The sequence below is a fragment of the Poecilia mexicana genome, unplaced genomic scaffold (genome assembly GCF_051168715.1).
Source record: "Poecilia mexicana isolate PSO_F unplaced genomic scaffold, ASM5116871v1 scaffold_13, whole genome shotgun sequence".
NCBI classification, from domain to species: domain Eukaryota; kingdom Metazoa; phylum Chordata; class Actinopteri; order Cyprinodontiformes; family Poeciliidae; genus Poecilia; species Poecilia mexicana.
This window is the reverse complement of record NW_028263382.1, coordinates 12,348,067-12,372,504: the sequence shown is the minus strand read 5'-3', so window position 1 is coordinate 12,372,504 and position 24,438 is coordinate 12,348,067. Positions and strand designations below refer to the sequence as shown.

The following is a 24,438-nucleotide window of genomic DNA, read 5'->3' as shown; positions in this document are numbered from 1 at the left end:
ATCGACTTGCTTCACCTAATTATTACAAATCAGAAAAGAAAACAATAGTAGTTTCTGGATGTTGGTATCTTTGATTATGTGCTTTGAATTCATCATAGTGACATCTCTACTGTATTGTCTCTGATTGCCATTATTGTATTTAATGTTTGACCTGTATTTCCTGGTAGAAGGAATTTTGCTATAGAAGTAATATTTAAAGAAACAATTATTTCTGACAATTTCTTATCAGAACATTATGCTTGTAGATATTCAGTACAACATTTTAGCATTAACTGGACAGCAAGAACGACATTTATAAGGGAATAAGAAGATCTCAGTTTGTACCAATTATGTTTCAGGAAGCTCATAGAATCACCAGAAAAAGAAAACTTTTGTTGCCCATTTTTTTCTGGACCTCTGCCCTTCCCCTCAACTAGGTCACAACAAACACAAAAGCAACTTCTTAAGTCTCTCATTTGGCACCTCAGCACAGAGAGGAAATACAAACAGCCATCTGAGAACTGGAGCTGCATTCTCTAACACCCTCATCGTTGCTCCCTTTGTTATAGCTCAAAAGAATCCTGCTGAGAATGTTGTTTGTGTGGTAGGAATAAAATAAAGGCAGAGTTCCCCTTGACTTATCGGTATCAAATGGAATACCCAGCTTGTTTGCTTTTAAAAGAGGTTATGTCTAACAAGGCTCCTGGGCTCGCCACATCCTTCCAATAATTTGACTTCAGCGGGAGGACAATGCTTGATTTATTTTTTTACATGCCTAAGTGCTAATTTACACAAAGAAAATGGATATCAAGTCAAAGCTCTCAAGATTTTTTTTTAACTTCTTAAGATAACATTTGTCTTTGATTTTTTTTTTGACTTCTTAGTGTTAAAAATGTAAAATATGTATGTACACTATTACTCCATTTTCAGTTTATTAGATGTCGATAGTTTATACTCTTTTCAATAATGGACTGAAAAATCTTTTTTCGCCTCCTCAGCAATCAAACCCTAATACTCTGATAATTACTGAGCAGCTTTTTACATGATTACTCTGGTATTTAGAATGTTTATTTTTTACAATAAACCTTCAAGTCTTTGAAGTTGGATGGCCTCCTTGCCATCTCCCTAATCTTTTAGCTCCCTTCCCAGATTTTCTTTCCGATTTAAATTGATATTCCTGTTGGAATGATCAAAAATGTTAATGTTACTTCCAGACAGACAAAACTTTTTTGAAAATGAAAATATTACTTTACAACCTAAATATGTTGCTAAAACTATTTTTGTTTTGGCTTTAATTCATGTATACCAAACATCAGTCATACTACACTCAGCTTTAACATTATTGATAGTGTTTTACATATAATTAGCAAAAATAACAAGCTTTCTATTGCCCCACATAAATTGATTTCAGGCACAGCTTATAGTACAATCTGAGCACACAATGCACTTAGCATTTAGTGTTTTGTGACTACTAAGATGCTTTAAGTTGTTTTAATTGGCTTTAAAATATGCTACTTGGAGGTCAGAGGTCAGTATACATGCCTCAGGCTCTTGTCTCGAATGTTGTGTCCCAGTTATTTGTCAAATGTCTTCAGGCATAAAGTCCCTGTGTTGTTTATTTGGCACTCTTTGCAATTAGAAGCAGAATCTCAGCTTATTATAACAGTGCTTCAAGACATCTGTGAAGCTTGTAAGAAGTTAAAGAGTCAAACCAGAGCTTTGTAGAGAACAAAGCCTTAAAGTTGACATATTGGCAATGAGGTATTAACAGGTATTTAGCCATGCTGGTAGGAAGCTATAGTGGGGACTGGAGACAGAGGACTCATTAACTCCTTCTGCATGTTTTAATGAAAAAAAATTAAAAAAAAACAATCATAGGCTGGATTTTGCCTAATTGTAGAGTTAAAAATAAAGCCACATGTTTTGGTTTTACTGGCTGAAATATTCCTGCTGTCTTCCTCTGCTTGTGTCCTCTGTGACACGTCTGAAACAATTCATCTTTAATCATGTGATTTTAATGATTATTTTGATTTTCAGTGGTAGCCCAAAGGAAGATTTACCACAGTGGCAAATAAAACGGGTGAATTTTCTTTCCCTTGGTTAAAAGAAATGTTGTCAGATTCATTTTAAACAATTTTCTTTAGAAGTAAATTTTACTTGCTGTTTTCAGGTATAAAGATGCAGGAATGATTTCTTTCTCTTTTTTTTTAATGGAGCTTTGTGAATGTTGCAGCTGGGCTGACCTCATTCTTCTTAAAGATCAATGAAAAATGTTTCAGTAGGAGTTCTCCTTGAAAGCTAACAAAGCCATGTCTGGTTTCTGTGTACATCAATTATTTCATCAATGGTTTCAGATTGCTTCTTTGCCGTTTACATGACTCCGATGACTGTGGATTGGGACTACTTTAAGAAACCATTGAAATATAAGTGATGCAGTCTTTGCAACAATTGTTTAAAAGAGATTCTTTGTACAACCAACTAAATAGTGTCTTTACTGGATCACTGTCAGTAAACTAAGATTAAGTATTTTCTAAATATGGACAAAAAATAGAATATGGGAAGAAATGTCTATATTGCATTTTTTTTTCATGTCTGTCCATCCATTCCTTTTATAGCTGTCCTATCAAAAAAATGTCTTTCGACTTTCAGAATTTTTTAATTTTGAGTCTGGGAAAGTATAAAATTTGGAACTTAAAAAGATGTCGATCTGTACCCATGTTATAATGGCAAATTAATTTCCTTTCACATAAAACGTATTATGAATTAATTTGCAATATTGAACATGTTAGGCAGACGATAATCAATATATTTGTTTTTTTTTCATTTTCACTAAACTTCATGGTACACAACATGCGACACAGTGCCCATTTTCTGCTATGCTGCTGAATGTTGGGCACAAACTAAAAAGGAACAGTATTCATCTATTCATATTCAGCTGCATAGTCTTATTAAAAATGCAGCACGGTTCATCTCAGCAAATCTGGGAGAAAGAGAAAAACCTTGGAGAGCATATTCTACCTGAATGCCTGGGGAGAAGAAATCATTCACCCAGCTGCAATAAAATAAAAAGGCTTTTTTTCAAATATAAGTGTTAAAACCTGCTGAGATGCATATCCTTTCCAATTGTGCCAAAGGCCTTATAGAATATAACCTTCTCACAGCACAGTCAATAAATTGAATCAGAAATTATATTTTATATTTTTATACAACAGCTGGTGTGTGGACATGGATTGTAGCAAAACAGCAAAACCTGTGAATCTTCTATTAAATATCCAGACCACACTTTTTTAGCTTATTGAACTTCTTCTATTTTAAAATGTGATATTAATATTATTGGACCACGTACATGGCAATAAAAAACAGTAATTTTACTAAATGAGCACTAGCACAGCTGCTTCATGGAAGTTTCAGACGTTTAATAGTCAACAAACAAACATCATCACTAGACAGTAGAGGTGTACAATACTGCATATTTTGGTATTGATCCAATACCTCGTAAACATAGCACCAGTATCGCCGATGCTGATTCTTATATCAATACTTTTTAGTGAAGATGGAGATGGAGGTGCAATAAAAGGAGGCTACAAAGTCTTCAACGGAAAGCCGATGCACACAGCAACTTTTCCCTGTTTGTAAAAAAAAAAACAAAAAAAAAAAACAGTCATAAACCATGACTGTTGTTTTTGTCCCACTTTATGTGCTACTTTATTTTTGATCTAGTCAGAAAAGGATTTTTAATAACTGGAACCCATTTGTTTTTGCGATTATAAAATAATGTCAAAAGAGGTGGTACTAGTTTTTGTAAGAAACTGGTTGAACTTGTGAGAGTCATTGACTGCGTGTCACTCACTCACTCACTCACTCACCAACCCTGTGATTCATGTGAGTCACGGACCCTGAATGCATTTAGCATGTTTCAAGGTTTAAATAGCCATAAAACTTTCTAAGTCAAGGTTTCAAGCCCTGATTGTAAATATAGAAATAAATACTTGCTGAAGCCGCTGAGTGTTGTTTTTGCCACTTAGCATACTCGACTCAACATTGATTCCTTTATTACTGCTGCTTGTCTTCTTTTTTATACACTTTATCTTAAAGTCCTTTTTAGTCTTGAACTAAGGAGACAAGCCTTCTGTAATCTGCAACATGCTTTTTGAATTGAATCAGTTTTCTTATATTGTGGTCTGTGCACTCCTCACCTCACTAGGCTGCATATACTACACTTGTCCCTGGGTGTTTTTTCATGTGGACAAGCTTCAAGGATGCTGAAAAAGTTAATGTCCCTGCAAAGGCTTATGAGCCTGAAACTCTTCAGTCAGTCAGAAGTGAAGAAGCCCTTCAGATGAGGGGTGAAAAGCCTTTAAGAACCAGGAAAAGAAATTGCAGCTACCTTCTATTCAGGCACTTAAAAGTAAACTCGTGCTATTTGAATTTATGGAGTGTGGCACCAAATAGATGTTTAGAGTGGTGTGGGAAAATAAATGACTGGGAGATTTCTTTATCCTGGAGATAAATAGAAATGCACATAGGCGAGCAGATTGAACTGAAGTTTTAAGAGGATTTTTGTAAGAGTTTATATTTTTGCGATTTTATATTTTCATAGTTTTTTTTTTTTTTTTTTTTTACTTTCTAAAGCCCCTCAAGTTTTAAGCTGTCCTTTCTCATTTTGGTTTTATTTTATTTAGAGATGTTCCCAAAAACTCGACACAGTCTCAAATTTGCCTATTTTCAGCTTGAGTGAATCCGCCTTTAATAAAATCCGCATTCCAAGCCAAACTCAGCCAGCCGTCGTGAGAAATACCAGAAGCCCTGGCTACATATAGCATAAGAAGCATTAAATCATGCATTCTATTGAATTCTTCTTTTTAAAGAAAATAGTTATCATTTAAACCATGTTCCATACTCTTTCAACTAATCCACGAGTTTTAGGAGTGATAAATGGACTTCATAGGCAAAAACTGGAATCTGTTAAGAATTAATTGCTTGGACTCCCTGAATTATTGATGCTAAGTGAGGTTCCGGGGTTGAGTTCAGCATTCATTAGTCTAGAGAATATTCAGGCAAAAAGTCTTGAACTCTAGAGAACCTCAAATAAATGTAATTATCGTGGGCTGGAGGCAGCTTTATGTCCGTTTAGCCACTGCAGTGCTTTCACACAACACACATATACATGCAGACACATATATACGTGCGTGTGTATTTTGTCACTCTCCCTGCTGATTCTTTTTCTTCATTTTACTCAATTTCAGTTTGCTTCCTCCTTGATATTTTGTTCTCTGTGTTTTATTGGTTGATATTTGTGTTATTGATTTTTATTTTTCTGCAGCATGCTGAAACTTAAATACACTATGCTCTGTATTGATCTTTTGCAAGGCAATTAAAAGTATGTATTAACAGAAGAAGGCGGCTGATAGAAAATCATTGCACTTACTGCTTGATCCATTGGCTTGTGCCACATGAGATGAGTGTCGGTGGGAGGGAAATAAATCGTTTTTATATCTACATCAAACTTTCAACAATTCCCCAAAAATGTAATGTGCTAAATATAAGCTTTAGACTTTAACTTCCTAAATCTTTTATTCTCAATAATATGATTTTACTGTCTTTCTCCCCTGTACTGTCTTGAACATGATGTGGGGAAAAAAATAGAAGCTGACTTTTATGGTGAGAGATAATTCTGGACCATCTTGTCTCCAGGAGTCCAATCATATGAGGCATTGGAGTGGATCAGGTTTTCACACCAGCACAATCGCCTACTGGATTGGGAATAGTATGGAAATAAGCTATTGACATCCTTTCACTTCTCTGCCTGTGTGCATGCAAAGACATGCTGTGGACCTGATTTGCTCCCACAACATCCTAATGGCCCCATCCACTGAATCTTATCCATCAGGCTTTCTGCAGACATTTATCATGAAAATTGTTCTACTTATCCACTTTTTGCACCGAGACTCCTCATTACTCTTGCAGAATTGTGAGCCGGAGTTGAACGAGTTTTGCATGTTTGCAGTTCCTTCCCATATAGCATTTTCGGGCTGTGTGGATGCTAATACTCTAAGCTAAAATAAACCATTCCCATGACTACACACACCTACTTTTTGAGTCCCTGGAGGTCGGTGCAGCCTCATCTCTTCTACCACTTGGCGACATCTGGAATCTGCTCTAAGGAAGTGTCACTATCAATTTGCGTCAGAGGTGACAACACTGCATCACAAGTGGCCTGGAAAATATAGTCTTTCTTTACATATGATCACTTAGAAAAACAAATATTTAGTAGACGATTAGTCCCGGGGTTCACTCTTCAGTCTGATTGTGTAACTTCTGATATGTAAAATTATGAGACAGTATCTGCGCACCTGAAATGTTTGTTGAGCTCACTGTGAGCCAGATGGCGATGGCCTTTAGAGAATAGCTCTGCACCTTAAGAAGAGCATCAGATAATAACAACGTCGGGGAGGGAGCGTTCACTCCTTTCTTATTTCATCCAGTATATTTCAAGGCTGATGCAGACTTCTATTTTTTTCATGAAGTGGCCCCTGAGCAATGCTGAACTGGTAGACATAATTGAACTCCGGTCTCATGCTTTCTAGTTCCATCAACCTGGCAAAATAACATCATTTGCACTGAGGAGCCCAGGGATTTAACTGCATTTCCCACAAAACCTCCAATCTTCTTTTCCCCTCCCCTCTCTCTTAACTGTTCCATGTATGAAAGAACTGATTTTCCAGTTCTAAGGGTTCACTTGCTAGCAAAGAAAACATGTTTTCATAGCAACTTAATTATTTTATTATCATATCTATCAAAAGCATTCATAATCCTTGAACTCTTTTCTGTTTTGTCTGTTTAAACTCTGTGCTTTTGAGAAGCTTTATGACAGATAAATGTATAACGTGTGAACTTGAAGGAAGACTATACAGTCACTTATTTAAGTAAATCTCTAAAAGTTCTCATTTCTATTTAGCCCCACTTACTCTGACGCCTGTATTTAAAATGTTAATGCTAATAATTACATTCGGGATAATCCAGATAATCCAACTTTGTGTAATTTAGTCTCACTATAGCTCCATCTGGTTTGTTAGAGAGCATTAGTGAACAAACAGAATCATGAAGTCCAAGGGACACAGCAGGAAATTTGAACTTCTGACACTATGACAGGCCAGAAGCTTTTCAAAGTTGATAGGAAGATGGGTGGAATTCTTTGAGGCTGCAAACCATTTGAGACTGAGGAGGATGTCGACTTTCCTGCAGGACAACAACCTTAAGCTTACAGAACAGCCAGACCTGCAGTGGCATGGTTTAGTTGAAATTATATTAATGTTGTGGAATCATTCAGACCTAGCTCCAATTGGGAGTTTGTAGCTCGAGTCAACAAAGTAATGGCTCAGAAGCACTGAATACTAATGTTCCCTTCATTTTAGCCATTTTCATTTGCAATTTTTTGCAAACTGGTAATCCTTTTCCTTCCTCTTAACAATTATGCTCCACTCCATTTTAATCCACCACATTAAATCCCAACAAAATTCACTGAAGCTTGAGTATGAGCAACCCTTTTTAACATATGCATGTTAAAGAGGTGCTCATACTTTTCCAAGGTACTGTAAACTCTGTTGAATTGTAGGACACAATATTTGTAATAATTAGGAAATGTTTCTAAATTTTACCGTCTTCGGTGTTTTCGCATGTGGAATTCAATTAAAATAAAATGTGTTCATTCTGCAATGAAATGCTAAGTTTCAGAAAACTTGCATATTTTGTGTAACCAGAATGTGCTAAATCACAGAGAACATGTATGTATCAGTATTTGATACCATGAAAATGTATGACTATATTATTGGATTATATAATAACTGTATTAGACTTAGCGTAGTGTGGCAAGAAGAATTGTAATTGTTTTTTATAGGTGACTCATGCTGAAAGATTTGTGGGTTTAAATGCACTGGTGGCTTCATTTAAAGTTTGCAGCATGCTGTCAGAAATCAAATAGAGCAAAGGCATGCCACCACTGGGAGTTATTTTTGCCCTTGGTGCAGTTCTGGCTCAGAGAATCTTAAATATAAACTGTTTGTCAGATTGCAAAACAAACATCTCACAGTGAACAACCCTAGTTCAACTCTAGTGCCACACTCCTTTCCGCAACAGTACAGTGATAAGCAAAGTCTCATAACATTCACCCCAACACTGATCCCTGTCACTTAAACCACATCATCAGTCCAAACTGAACCATTAAGTCCCAACATTTTTTATTCATTTATTTATTTATTTTTTTTTGCTGTAGTGTTTCAAATAACTTTCTTCCTTCAACCTTTTAAATATTTACAGTGTATTTATTTTTCATTAAAAATAACCTGAGGCATATTTGCCTCCGAAGGCATTGCTATAAGTCCTGTTTGTCCTCCTTTTAAGACAGGTAGCTGTATTGACTGGACGGTTGCACTGCCATGATTATCAACATGGTGCACAAAGGTGATTTTGAACAAGCGGAAGGACACAGGAATGATAGAGATGGAGGAAGAAGGGCACAACAACAGGATTTTTTCCTTTCCCCTTTTTTCGCCTCGTAGTTGGATGATTAATCGAAAGCCATTAGTGTGGAGTCAAGGCCAGTGAATTCAGCTTTAATTAGTTTCTTTTTTTTGCCTCTCCTTCTCCTTTGCTTTGACACAACGTATGCATTATCTACACAATGAGAAATTGGCAAACTGCTTATCTGATTTTGCCTTCAGTGTCTTTTATCTGCTGTTGCTGTACAGTGGAGTATCAGGAGGTTGATGCCCCACCTGGGATCTCAAGAATGGCTGCTTTAGGACTAGTTCAATGCACACACACGCTCACACACACTCACTCATTTAGCACCAACTGCAGAAGGACGTTTAGAGGTGGCGTGGTGGTGTTCTCGCTGACATCAACTCTTGAGACTGGATGTGTTTTGGAGATGGACATGCAGAGATTTAGAGAGTAATTTCTCGCCTCGCCAGACCTCAAGGCTCAAGACGATATTTGTCATTAGCTAGATAAGGGAGTTATAGTCCTACCTGTCTTTTAATATATATTTAAAAAAGATCTAGCATAGATACCATACTGTGACTTATCTGTCTGTAACCTTGGCCTCTGATAACTGAACCTGTAGTGTTAGGGGGACAAGTAATTGAAGTAGAGCTAATCCATCTCATCTTGCCATTGTTAATCCTTGCACTGTCAGTTCTTCCACATGCATTTTAGACCATCTGTATCCTAGGTGCTTTGGCACCTAACACAAAATAATTCTTAAATAAGGCCAAAATTGAACAGTTTTAGTCAATTTAACAAATGTTGTGAGGGAAAATCAACTGTGCTTATCATCCTGAACACACATCCCCACTGTTTAACAGGTCCGCTAGCATCATGACTGCTGGGATGCCGTTTATCAGTAGGGGCATGGGAACTGTTAAGAGTTGATGTCAAGATGGATAGAATAAATTAAATCCCTGAAGAAAACCTGTTGGAGGTTGAGGGTGGAGTAGAGGTTCAACTTCCAACATAATGACCCTAAGCAACAGGCAGAGTTACAGTAGAATGGCGTAGATCAAAGAATGGTCATGTGTTACAACGGTCCAGTCAAAGTCCAGAACTCAATCCAGCTTAGATTCTGTGGCAAAACTTGATAATCACAATATATTGAAGCCATCTTCTTCCACATGATTGCTGTGTCCTCTTCTTGGCTTGCGAAAAGCAGGAGGTTTTTATGGATTTCTGTTTCTTGGCTGTTGCATGAAGGCCTGATTTAATGTCGACTACATCCTCCCATCTAAAGGTTGAGTCTCTGCGGCTCCTCCAGAGTTGCTCCCCTGACTGGCGTACATCTCTTGGCGTCCCAAACATGGCTGTCCGCCATGCTTACAGTTGTGTCAAAGTGCTTGGCGATTAGCATTGCTGCATCCTATTAAGGTGCATCAGGGTAAAGTGCATGGATTTCAGTGCAGGCTACACTTTATAGGTTTGAATTTATTTGTTCAGTTACAGTCAAAATACAGTGAAAATACAGTTGCAAAATATAGTGAAGTTTGCACATTATAAATTCTGTAAACGTATAAGGGATGTGATCAGTTTTGCAAGTCACTGTTCCTATTTAACTTTTGAAATGTTAGAATTATGTTGGTAATCAAATTTGGTGGCCTACAATGAGATCATTCTGTAAGGTAATTAAACTTTATTACACTGTACACACTTTATGACCATATGCTGTGCAAAATACTCAACTAACCAATGAATTTTGCTGAGGTATGTGGGGTCATTTTTCACCACGCTGACTGTTTTCATTATTCTTCTGGCCTTATATTGCACCCCACCTCCGAGCTCTAAATTACTGTGCAGCTTTTTTTTGTTGTAGCACTCATTTTTGTCAGGGTCTGCAGATTTTAAATTGACATAAAGGACAGCTTGTGGGATTGAAGAGTCGTCCAATGTAATTGCACAGAGCCAAAGACAAAATGACAGACTTTTTTTTTATCCCTTCCCTCTGGTCTTTTGTTTTTGTTTCTTGTTGTCATGAGAGCTACAGGGTTTATCTGGACTTGTTTGTGAAGATAACAGGATTCCACCCTGAGCCGTTTTCTGTTTACAGTCCTGCGAATATATTTCACACTGAGGCGACCCGCAGCTAGTTGATTCAATGACAAAAATAGAATCCAGGCGTGATGTCAGAGCCGCCTTTATTATCAATTCATAAGCAGATTTTATTATCCTTAAAGTCTAAACATTTCATTTTCATGGCTGACTTTTACTGATGCTGAAACCACTTTAATTACAGCAGAAGTGGACAGCTGGGCTTTGTCAACCTTTTGGGTATTACTGAACCTCACCCCATCTGACTGCTAATCTTTTATTTAATAAAACAGTCTTTGCTGTGGCATTTACATACTCTCTCCCAAGTCAATTATGCTCTTGGAGTTGTGGTTATTATCATCAGGCCAATAACAGAGATTAGCCAAAGTCACCTCAGCTATTCAGGCTTCGACTCTCGTGTTGTCTTACTTTCAGAAGGTCATTGATTGCCATGATCCATTTTCACAGTACGCCAGCCGTCCCACATCTCTGTCCTTTGTGTTGCTCCAGACCTGCGGGAGATGGTGTTTGTCATCCAGAGTCAAAGGAACTCCTTCCACGTGAGGCAGGCGGAAGAGCGGAGAGCAGACTTGCTGAAGCAGGTGCATGATCTGACAGAGGTAAGAGTGAAGTCTCCGTTACAGTTAGTCTGGCACGGAAAACGGCACAGAGAGCGTTATAATGTGTTGAAATTAACCTTTGATGTGATAAAAATAAACACATCCCTGAATCTAAATGTTTATGCCCCATGCTGCCAACTGTGGTTTGTAAAAAAATATTTACACACCATATATATTTCCACTGAAAACAAATAAATTTTCCATCTGCGATAACATAAAGAAATACTGCTAGCATTGAGAATTATTTATATGCTCTACAGCTCCTGCGTGTAAAGCACATCTAAGGCTTAAATATGAAAGCGCAGTGTAAAATATTTAACACTTTTAGCTTTTTGTGACATGTGGTTACTTATAATTTGATATAATTAGGAAATCTTGAGCAGCACTCTAAAGGAGACTGAGGACACTGCATCTGAATGTGCTGCACTTGATGGTGCTGCAGAGGTAAAATGATGGCAATGCCCTAAAATGATTTCCACATTTTAGGAACACTGAGGGAGAAATTTACAAAGCAGTTCCATCGGCTATTTTTTTTTTCTTCCTTTGCTTTGATTATGCTATTTGCTTCCTTTCTGGATTCACAAAGCAGTTTGGTTTAAATACAGGCAGTAGCAGCTCCACCTATAACGACCGGCAAATGTGAGCATTTTGCACCTGTTGTTGTTTATAATCTCTATCTTCAGCCACAAACACAAAGGGAGCAGAAGCAGCTAAAGTTTCAAATAATTTACCCGTTAATGATTATGTTGATGGACCTTACTGGGTTCATTTAGCAGTTTGATGTAAATGACATAACATTTGTCATTTTTTCTTCTGATATCTTTAATATATTTCTTTTAAAGAGGAACCTGCTTACCATCTGTGTTTTTTTTTTCTTCGTATTGGCTCATATTCAAAATATTGCAATTTAATTTCCATCTTTATTTGTGTTTTCATTTCTTAATATTCAAAATTTCATTTTAGGACAAAAGGTTCTAGGTTACCATTTGTGTGACTTCACAAATTGAATCATTTTTAAAATGCCTCTTCGAATTGCAAATGCTGCTGACCCCTGGCTTAGAGAATTTATTTGAATCTTTAGTTAGTTGCTGAAATATCAGACAGATTTCATCAGAAGAAAGGATTAAATATCCTGACATGTTTTGCCTCATTTTAACAAACCGCATCAACAAAGTGACGTTCTTCTTGGTGATGCAATTTTGGGAACAGATCTGCCTTTGCATCTAGATTCAGAATTAGAAACATGTGCAGACTAAGATTTGCAAACTTCTAGCATCGTTTAATTGCTGTGTGAATCGAACCGTGAGTGTTGCTCACCTGGACATATTTAGTGCCTTACTGATGTATGTTTCACAAAAGGAAAGTAACATTTGTTAAACATTGAGATTTGGGTATCTATCTTCACCAAACATTTCTTTGGGGGAAAGATCCCAGTGCAGTAAGTGGCCCTGATTGACCCATCTTTTTAGAATTATGTCAACAGAATAGTGCTTACAGGTTTGGTAGATGGTGTTTTATTATTATTATTATTATTATTATTATTATTATTACACTTTAGATGTGTGCTATAATTTGAGCTTTTATTTAGGTTTTTCAGAGTTTAGGACCCTAATACAAACCCATCTCACACTTTTAAGATTGGGATTTGCGAAAATAATGCTTCATTATTAATCCAGTACTTTCATTTTGCTGTCACATAAAATCCCAATTAAATGCACTATTGTTTTAGGCAATAAAGTGACAAATCGTGTAAAAGTTCCTGAATATTTGAATTATTTTTATTCAGAGGTAGTTTGGCAATGAAGCTGTTTATGATGGTGTAATGTAATATGATGCATTGCATTCACACTTTGTACATCAGATTTATTTAGCAATATCAAAATTTATTCTACAGGTTGATAATAAAGGAAGATATTCAAAAAAATATCACAAACATAGAAGAAGATATGTGCACACAGACTTGGAATTGATAAATAAAATGTAAACTCTAATAAAATCCTCCTCCCTTTCTTCTTAAACTGATTATAAATTCTACTGACCTGTCCATGACTTCCTCCGCTTCCAAGACACGAAGCAGTTTTGCAGATAATGCTATTTAAGTCTTACGTCGTGCTTCTCGCGCATCAAAAGAGTTAGACTCACACATTCTCATCCTGTGGATTTTGGTGTTTTGCATTATGCATTTAAAATATATTGAGATTCATGTTGTGAATCAGAAAAACAGAGAGATTACTGGAATAAGAAAATCTGTAATTGCTCGTCTTGTGAAAAAAGAAAAAAAAAAGCTGCAGGCAGCAATTAACCAGTCACAAAGAAAATCAAGATCATAGGATTTGTACAACCAAATCACGATGCTGTCTTTTGTCTATAATTAAAGTCGGCCTTATACTGTTGTCACAAAATGTGAAAAATGTCAGGATGGTATTAATAACGTGTTAAATAATTAGACTAACTGATTAGTGACATGAAATTGTTCAGAACTATAAATATGTATATCTCTGGGTTTCTTTTGCCCATAGCAGATGAAGATAATGTGATAGCTGCTTGTTTAAAAAAACAGAGACATATGTATGAGTCTGCCCACCTCCTGCGTTTCTGCAGTCCAACATTCTGCCTTCTGGGAAAATTCACATCACATTTATGAAGTATGTTTGTCATTTAGCCAAGGTTGTTATCCACAGAGACGCAGACCGGGAGCGGGAATGAGATGAAGCAATGTAATTTTTTTTTTTTATCAGTGGTGCGAAAAAGATTGTTTTAACATGCATTTAATGCAGCAGTTGGAGCATAGCCATTTGTAGAGTCAAGAAGCAACTAAAATATCATTTAAACAAAAACGAATCGTCCTTTTTTACTTATTTATTTATTTATTTATTTTTTGTTTGTTTTTTGTAGCCAGTAAGGTTCTGTTAACCTTCATTTTCTTGATTGCAAAGCACTTGGTTTGTTGTTCATTGCAACTTTATTCTCACCCAGCTGGCTTTTATAGAGTTGGTGAGAGTAGCCACTTTGTCACAGCCACGTCAACAAAAAAATTTAGAAAAAAAAATCTAAAGGTTATCAAAATGTTTCACTCCTTGTATTGCATCTTTCGTCATTGCTTTCTTTATAATCCTTAAAGATTAGCAGAGATGGACATTAGAGATCCATTATATTATATAATCATTTAACTCGCTAATATAGATGATTGGATTTGATACAAAACATACCTGACTAACACTAATTAACAAGTGTAAGCAGCTGCATCAGATTCGGTGTTTGAACTGAGCGGCAGTCAGACAGAGTGGGTCAGTCTTTGTACTGGCTTGCTGTCTGACGACTGGACCGTGTTGTAATGAACCACAGGGTCAGACTTTGCTGCTTTTCCCTTCTCTGCCAGCACAAGCTGGCTTTGAAAATCCTCGCATATATTTCCCGTCTGTAAATTGTGCTCAAACATATTCCTCTCATTTGCAGGCAACTGTGAGCTCTGTATTTTTTTTTTTTTAGAAACATCTTGTTCTTGTTTTCAGATCTTTCTCCGTTTTAGAAGTTCACCCCTTGTTATGAGAGCAAGACGGTAACAGAGCTCAGTGACAAGATGTTGCGACAGTGAGCTGTTAATCACTCAATGTCCATCCCAAAAACAAAAAGGAGTAAATGAAATGCTGAATAGTACATGCAAATAATGCTTCATATGTTTTCATAACATGAATAATACACAGTTAAAGATAGTTTTCAAACATGTATGTTTAGCAATTAAGTGAAAGAAAAGATATATCAATGAGCTACGCTTCTGTTGATTAATACAGTTTAGATCATTTTATTATTCATTTAGTAAATTAGATATTTTTTTACTCCATATGTTGGGGTTTAAAGAAAACAGAAATCCAAACAAAATGCTAATAGCATTAGATGACTATTAGCAGACTGGTTGAGGGTTAACAATGCACCAGATATTTTGGTCCCAAGAATTAGTGACCGGATACTTACTATATGTTTGCGAAAAACTAATAGCTATATGTTAAATCATGTAATTTTAGTTAGAAATCACTAAGGAAAATCTGAAATCGTGATTATTCCCTCTGAACAATGCAGTTCTTAATCATAACATCTCAGTCTGGCTGTTTGTTTTTATTTCAGTCAATCTTCTTCAGGCTCCTGTTTTCCAGGGATCATTTTTAATCACTTTATTTATTTTTTTTATTTTCATCTCAGGTGGGTACAGATTTGATTTGTACAGGGTTTGCTTTGTTGACATAATTTCTCCTTTTCAGTTCATTAACATGAGGTTCGAAATTGTGTAAAATAAATCTATTCAGTGCTCAATATTACTCAATGTTTTCAATTAAAGTTTCATATTCAGAATCGTTCAGTTAATTTATTTAACACATTTACTTTCCTTGCTGTGGGTTTGTTTTTCTTTAAGTTTGGTAGGAATCCAAGTCAGTGTTGCAGGCACTATAAGTAATGTAAATAAGAGTTGTTATTAAAGAAATTACAGTACGAGAAAAATATTCAACTGGAGATAATCTCCTTCTGGACTTATTGCATGTATTACATAGCTACATGCACACTCTTCTCAGGGGAAATCCTTTCTACAAAATAAATAGCTCCCATTTCTATTTTCTGCAGTATGCTTGTAGCCAGTGACCCCGACCTAATTGGATGAAGACTTCTTGTCCTCATAGATTCGCAGATTCATCTTCCTTTTGTTGATCTCATAACTCCTACATGCCCACAAGCAGTCTTTCCACTCAGAGCATGCACTGCTTTCATAAATGGTCTACAAAACAATAGCTGTGAAGAGCAGGAAATGATACTTGTGAAAATATTGACACTAACGCTTGAGAGGTTGATATGCCCAGAAAAACACAGTATAAATTCAGTTCTAAAGCAGGAAAAAACATTAAAAACCACAGGGTTGCACATTTTAAATAAAAGACCTTGGCAAACCTTCACTAGAGTATTGATAAAACTGTTGGCCTTTCAGTTTCTGCATGTCTCTTGTTAGTTCGTCTTGAGCTTTTCAGAGTTATTATGAATTCTCTGGTTTCTCTGTGTGTTTCAAAAGCCACCTGCGGTGTTGCTTCTTCACACTTTGTCAGACAATGAGGGTGATTGGAGCATTCTTCCTCTTCTGCCTTAGTAAGTATCACTGTTCATATTTTATAATCACTTAAAAACCACACTCTCACCCAACTCCACTGACGTTGGGAAAGTTTTAAGATTCTATTAAGGTTTTCGGCTTGCATGTTTAATAATTTTGCTTCGAAGCCCCGCAGTAATTGTTATTGATGGCCTCACATTATGATAAATTCATTTTTAATTTGTTTGTGGGTTTTAAAATGGGCCTATTAGTGCAGTTAATCATCAGTGTTAACAGCAGGATAAAAATTCTCCATTGCTTCACAAGAATCTTGCAACTTCTCTAGTTCTTATTCATAACAAAGATTCATCACTTGGAGCTTTAAAGTAAGATCACACCATGATGCAGCCTGACTGTGTAAACTCAGTTCCCTTTTTTTGATTTTATTTCCTCTTGCATGAAACTGTGACTGCCTTGATCTGATTTGGCTGAGAGGGAGCCCCAGTTGGATTATTTCTCAGCTTTTTGTCTGTTTGCGTTGTGCATGTCACTGCTCTGTTTATCGCTGCTTTATTATGCAGCTCCAGCTTTGATTAGCCTGTTTTTCTTTTTTTTCTTTTCTTCTTTCTATCTGTTCAGTTTGTCCCGCTCTTTTGGGAAAAACTCATCCTGGATTGTATTTCTTGAGGAGGAAACAAATGTGAAGATGGTTACTCTGCTTCAAGTCCTGGCAAAATTTCCCAAAAATAAGGTGAGCATGTTTAATTATGCCAATCGAGAAATGATTCTGTTACACGTTTTAAGCTTTACATTGCAATTCAGAGATTCACTTACTTTTAAAATTATTTACATGATTGAGTATGTTATAGGTTATAAGACAAAGCAAAGAAATTACATTATGCAGCTAATTACATAATAAATAACTTAAGGCAGCTACAGAATATTTCACAGAGGTTTTATCTAATGATTGCAGGGCAGTTTTATAAAACCTGATTTAAATTGAACAGAAATAATTAGTCTTATTGGAACATGAAAACCTTCCAGAGTGCAGAAGTTTTTAACACCAACGGCAAAATGCATGTACTATTTTATGAATAACTGAACACAAACTTGTGTTTCAAAGACTTTTCTTTCACAACTTATTGTATCACAACTTATAACACATTCAGTGCTAAACCAGTATCTCTATAATTAGGCAAACTGTAATGATAGTGCGTTACAGCTGGGCAGAGAATTATGTGTTGAGGTGCTGAAAGCACCCCCGTCTGTAAGACTGGCTATTTTTAAATAAAGTGCTGACATGTGTAATTGTCTCTAAATGAGTGGAGGTGTTAGAAAAGAGGATGTGAAAAGAAAAGAAAAATTGTAGCGCCTCACCGGAGACCAATCCAAACCTGAGGCAGGTAAAGCTGGCTCACTAGCAGACCTCCACATTTACAGAACGGCCTTGTCTCAAGTGATTAATAAGGTTAACCACACTAATGTATAGTTGGATGGTTCGTATGTTGCTGAATCCTCCATCATCAGCTGTTCTTGCAGTTGTTTATCCTCCCCATCGTGCCCATTCAAAGCCTTGCTAGAAAATGTCAATAGGAGGAGTCAACTCCTAAATCATAAATTTGAGTGGATAATGCTAAAAATAAAATAGATGTGGAGTATCTCGCTAAGTGGATCAAATTTGATAGATGATAGATCGTAAAAACCGATGGATGTAGATCCAATCTCTTCTTTTCACAGCTGCTCTTGTGATGCACTTACATCTTCTACACGCGCACCCACGCATGGATGCACAAAGTTTACCCTAACATCTCTAATTCATACCCTTATGATCTATTCATATTTTGTCACGAAATAGCCACAAACTTCAATGCATGCTATTGGGACTGCATGCAATAGGCCAACACAAAGTGGTGTATGTTTGTGAAGTGGAAGGAATATTACACGTGTGTATTTGTATTCAGTTCCTTTGAGCCAAAACTTAACAAAGTTTTGCTGTAATAACATGTCCAAGACTTTTAGGGTATGTCTCACCACTTTGAGATTTTTGAAAGGTTTTGCTTGGAAAATTGCTCTTTGGCTACATGTTTCCTGTCATTGTCGTCCAACCTACTTTCAAATCTTTTATATGTTACTCCACCTTCTTACTAACTTTGACTAATAAGTGTTTTTATGCAGAAGGAAATGATTCAATATTTCCTTTCTTTTCTGACAAATATAGCGCTTGGTACTAGACAAAACATAGTAATTTATTTTGTCCCATATGACCAGAATGCTTTCTTTTTAACTTGTTTGTCATATGGACTGTGGCAAAATGCATTTCTGCTTCCTACTCTTAAATAAAATACCTTTTTTTTTGCACTGAAAATATTAATTTAAGAGTGTTTGAGAAGAAGGGAGGACGTATTTTCAGATTATTTGTAAAAATGAAAAATTTAATCCATTAATCATTTTTCTTTATTTTTAGAAATAATAAGAAGTTTGTGTAGGTCTGACAATAAAAAAGCAAGATTTGTGGTTGCAGCCTGACAAAATGTAGAAAAAAATTAAGGGCTGCAAATACTTAATTAAAGCCTTATATAGCATCTCAATGACCATAGTTCATCTGTGCCTGGTAAAATCCACAGAGCTCCAGCTAATTATATCAACCCTTCAATTAAATGTCTTAGATGCCATCTAAACACTAATTAAATCTTGCATTTAAAAATTAATCTATGTTGCTTAATAAAGTTGGCAGATAATAAATTAGTTAATGATGCAAAAAGCCATCAAAGACACTGTAATAAATCATCTGATGCCCCTCCTCTAAGTTGCTTATTTGAGATTTTTCTGAGATAATCCAAATAACTGGAGCACATTTTTTGTTTGATGTGTACCATTAACATTTAATTATTTGCACTTTCATTGCTGGTTGCACACTGTCTGAAACAAGAGTATACCTTTTGTTCTAATTACACGTTGATGTGAAGCCAGCAGGATTTAATCATCACTCATTTCCATCACCAAATCCAGAGGTTAGCATTGCTCTGCTCCTTTTCTGTCTTGTGCAAATCCTGCCTGGTGTTTTACTTCCAAGGAAAAGATGGTAAATATTGTATGCATATTAACAGCTTCCTCCTGAGGAGGAGGGGAAGACAAAGTACAACATCCCGATGACTTGATTCATTACAACATGCCCTACAGCTAAAATATTCTCTCTCAAGTGTTACCAGCTCCGTGTGGTCAGCGTCAGTTTGAGTCGAAGAAGCCAAGCCAAGTTTTCATCTCAGAATATTTAAGGAAATTAGTCACTCTCAGAAGAATAGAAAAAGATTCAGTTTTCTACCAAACCAGTTTAAAAGGAACATTTAATAGAAATGAATTTATGCATTGTTTTCTGAAAGATGTGGTTCTTCAAATATAACCAGAGACATGTAGTAATTATGCCAAACTGAGTTAAAATACATTAAAACATGTATACTCAAACGTTTCCATGTGGTTCACGTTCATGGCATCATGTTTTTTCACCTCTGGCTGAGCATGAGAAACTGACTTTTGACTAAAACTCTCTGAAGTAATTTATGGTGTTTTTTCTTATCTAAGTGCAAATTGTCCCGCCTAAGAAATGAAATGTTTGTTCCTGTTGATCTTTGCTGCACAGTTTAGGAAAAAGAAATGTACCATTCTTTTATAAAATGCTGCTTTCACACAGATGTTATTAGGTTCCCTAACACAAATGGTTCCCCTTAGAAAATGTTTGCCGAAACATTCTTTCACCATTCAGTTGAATGATTTTGGTGCTTAGAGTTTGAGCTAAATTGACATTTTGTTCCATGACCTACTTCACTTCAGAGAGTTGTCATGACATTTTGCTTGAAAACTAATAAATAAATTCATAAAACATCTCCAAAGTCGACAGTTCTGACATAATATTATTTTGTTGACATGCAGTGCCTACTAATTTAAATCCATTAAAAAAACTCTTTCCTCTTTCATTTGTTGCTTTTGTAATAAATAATATAGGTGGGCTTACAGCATCTCCTTTAAAGACTTTAATGCCATATATTTTTATCAGGCATAATTATCCAGGAGCAGATAATACTGTAATGATATTTATTTTCTCTGGAGATAGCAAACGTTACACTCAGCATCTTATCAGCTGCAATATATGACATTATTACTAATGCAGGTTATTTCTCCTATGAGATGCAAACCTACTCACTGGAAATAATTTCAAAGATTTTCTGACAAGTGCGGTATGAACGCTGATTAATTGGGCCAGAAGCTGGAATGTTGCTTTAAATTTTATACCATATTAATGGTAACAGTGGAAAAAAAGAATTATTTCCTTCTAGCATAATGAAATTTGTATGTCCTTGAATTTGTCGTTATCAGGAGTGGTTTCTCGGCAAGCCTCTGCATGATGAGGAGTCGACCATCATTCATCACTACGCCTTTGCAGAAAATCCCTCAATCTTTAAATATCCAGACTTTGCTGCTGCTTGGGCCTTAAGCATGCCGCTAGTTGTTCGGTGAGTCAAAAATTTGACAGATTTCACATCAAACAGGAGTCAATAGACAAAATGCTTTGTAGTGAGTATTTCTTTTCATGATTTGGATTTTTTTTTTCTTTAGGCTTGCCAACAAAGTGAGAGATGAGCCACTGAAATCTGACTTCACTATTGACCTAAAACATGAGGTAAGAAGATACAAGGGTTGAAGATTTACCTGCAGACTTTTTCAGTGTTTTAAAACGTTTTTTTTAATTCTCAGACTCAACTCTGTACAGGTCTGCTACTGTATAATCTATTTGCACAGAAAGAGAAAAAGCATGGCAGCCATCTAAGCCTTGAAGTAAATCTTGTTACTTTGGAGAATTATCATAGTGTGGCTTTGAGGCTCTTTTTTTATCACCCAAATTCAGTCACGGAAGCATCGTGGGATTTTGTGGAGTAAACATGACATTATCAGAAGTCTGTGGTTGAATTTTAGACGGCATGCGTTTTTTTTTCCTGCAGATTTAAATAAAATGTGTTGTGCTTTTCTTAGATATGGAAAAAAATAAAAATATGGAAGGCATTAAGTACTATTTTTGTTTAGAAATGGCATATGGGCTTATTTTATGTCTGAGACATGCAACTGCATTACTTCTTACTGTCATTGCAGCTTGTAATTATGTTTTTTTTTTCTTGCTCATTCATCTTTTCAAAATAGCTCATCTCTGTCAGATTGAATGGGGAGCGAGCATGCATGAATCAGTTTTCATTTCTTTCCAAAAAATCTCATTTGATTTAAGTCTGAGTCACTCCGACACTCTGGAAGTTTGTTCTGGGTCGTTGTCCTGATGGAAGGTGAACATCGGTCACAGTCTGAGACTATTTACAGCCTCTAACAGTTTGTTTCGCCCAGGATTGTCCTGCGTTTGGCTTCAACCGTCTTGCCTTTAACTCTCACCAGCTTCCCTGTATATGCTGAAAACATGTGACTGCCACGTTTGCTACACCATAGGGGATAAGGCTGTACATGCTTCGTACTTCTGAAGTTCGAAGTAAATTAAATCCAGTCGGTACCACAGGATTTAATTTAGGCGTCAAAGTAAAGGAGACCAAATACAAATGAATGCTACACTTTTTGGATTGTTTATTATTATTATTATTATTATTATTATTGAAACCATGTGGGTTTTTTCTTTCCATTTCACAGTTCTACACTACCTGGTGCTGACTAACCAAGATTGTGAAAGTAATGTGACAAAATGTGATTATTGTTCAAGGACTGTGAATGGTTGTATAGTTATTAGAGGTATAAATTGAAAGAGACATAATAAAAAAAAAACAGCCAAATAAATTAAGAGAAACGAGAAAAAGGTACAAAAATCATCGCAACACAAAATACTAATGAATACACAGAAGTAAAATACTGGCCAATAAAAGCTTTCTGAGCTGATTTGCATAATGTTCTACAAGATTTAAGAACCTACTATGATTCATTTGCAAGCTGAGCTAATAAAAGAAAGATGAATTAAACTATCAGAGCTTTTAGAAATTGTACATTATCTAGATCTTGATGTGATGATACTTCAATCAGAGTGTTTTGTGCACTAACATTGCAGCCTTTAGAGCTGACTGGTTACTTTTGGACAATCCAGTTTTATTTTAGTCATCTTAAAAACTTAGTAGCATTCAGTTTTTTTTTTCTTTTTTTCTTTTAATAGGGCCACAGATTATTTTTCAGCCTCTTTTTTTTCCCCTCGTGTCCTTCTGTCAACCTTTCTGATATTTATTTTTACTCTGTACATTTGTTGAATTTAATTTTGGTCTGAATACAATTTATTTATAAAACAATACTGAATGTCATGTTGTTGTTTTTAATGTATAATTAATTTAGGTCATTAACCTTAATAAATCTTTTTTTTTTTCCTCTTCTCAGATTGCTTTGTACATCTGGGACGGTGGGAACGGCCCCCATCTCACTGCTGTCCCTGAATTGTGCACGGAGCCAGAGGGCTCTCCTAATGCTCAGTATTGTGCAACCACTCTAAGAAAAGACCCTCCACTGTGTGTGAGTATCTGTTCTGTTCAACTGTCCTAAGATCTAAAAAAAAAAAAAAAAGAAATAAAAGTTAAAAATTAAATTACCACCAAACATCAAGAGTAGGGTACTGTTTGTTACTGGTGGACATTGGATTGATTCAACCTTGCTTTTATATGGCATTATAAGTAAAAAGTCTTGGATTTTGTCTTACTAAATTAAATTTAGTTTTGTGCCAAGATTGAAGTCACCCCCTGTTGCTAAGCAACTTCCGCTCATATTTTTTTTCCTGGTATTTCCTTCCCTTTTATTTTCTTTAATCTAAATCTTTTCAAGTTTATGCTTTCTGTTATCAATTAATTTTATTATAATAAGCCTGCCGAACTGCACTGTAGCTTATCTTCATTATTTAGATTACAGGACTTAAAAAAAGTTTTAATTAAAATGTAAATTTTGCGCAATGAGAGACAATTGAAAGAGGCTTCAATTTCCCGGTCTCTTACGCTCTCCTAACAAGTATTCTTATTTTAGCATTTATTCATCTTTAAGCACTTAAAATATGAAATTTTCTACATTTGTTGCTATTCTGATTAAACAAAAATCACCATCCATGCTTTATTTATATCCAATCTGTATTTTCTACAGTAACGTTTTTTGCAAAGATGGTCCACATGGTAACTTCCTTGTGTTTGGAAGATCTATGTTCTGTGATCTATGTGGGTAACTTTGTTTCAGTGACAATGGAAGATGCAATGGCTTAACTAAATAATTTTCTATCATTGTGGTCCTCCGCATCTGATGCTTTGGCTTATAAAATGCCACTGCTTTTTTTTTTTTAAATGTAGAAAAGCTCTATAGCGTTATAGTCACAGCTCGTAGGTACAATATAAGTTTATCTCAATAAACTAAAATATAATAAAAAAGTGGATTTATTTCTGTAATTTATTACAATAATCATCTATTCAATGATTGTCACCTGTGTGGCTTTGTTTACAAATTGTAGTTTGCTTGCTAAAATGCACAAATTGAATGTAAACCGCACCAAACAAAGTAAAATGTTCTACTTTGAACTCGGCCAAACAAGCAGACCAAAGGACTTTGCTGGTGTGAATACACCTTTAGAAAAGCAGAGTAATACATTAGATGACTAATAAAAATAATTTGAAGCACATAAATTAAAGGGCAGAATTCAGACCTGACAACTGACTTGACTATTAATTGACACCCTACACAAGAAGCATCAGGCACAAAAGGTCACTATTTAAGTGGCTGGCTATTTATTGAGTTCTGTGTCTAAGGATGTAAATGTAAAACTTAGGGAAGCAAAAACACTATGTTAGAAAAATGGTACTAAACAATATTAAGAACTGCAGCCTTGAGAAGATTACACACCAAAATCCATTCAGGAGATGCTGACTTCGGCTTGAACCAGTGATTAAATATCCTCCTCAATGTTAGAAACATCTTATCTGGACTAAAGAGGAAAAGACTGGGACCGTAACTCGGTGGTCCAAAGTTCTTGATTAAGATGAAAATAACATTTTGCATTTAGTCAGTAATCAGGATCCCTGCAACCGGAGCAAAGGTGCGGAGACACAGAATCCACGTTTCTTGAGGTTCACACAGCAATCAACTATGCTGTCTTCTGGTATCATTTTGCTTGATTGGTCAGCAAACTGGCCAGGC

General features: G+C 35.9%; 1 protein-coding gene across 1 annotated transcript in view; it reads left to right on the top strand.

Moving 5' to 3' along the window:
• Positions 1–24,438, top strand: part of b3glcta (beta 3-glucosyltransferase a) — a 79,406-nt gene that overhangs the window by 34,538 nt on the left and 20,430 nt on the right. Inside the window, exons 4-9 of the mRNA XM_088011686.1 lie at positions 11,068–11,177; positions 16,231–16,304; positions 16,885–16,996; positions 20,617–20,753; positions 20,857–20,920; positions 22,651–22,782. Coding sequence (XP_087867812.1) covers positions 11,068–11,177; positions 16,231–16,304; positions 16,885–16,996; positions 20,617–20,753; positions 20,857–20,920; positions 22,651–22,782 — 629 coding nt within the window. The remainder of the gene's footprint in view (positions 1–11,067; positions 11,178–16,230; positions 16,305–16,884; positions 16,997–20,616; positions 20,754–20,856; positions 20,921–22,650; positions 22,783–24,438) is intronic.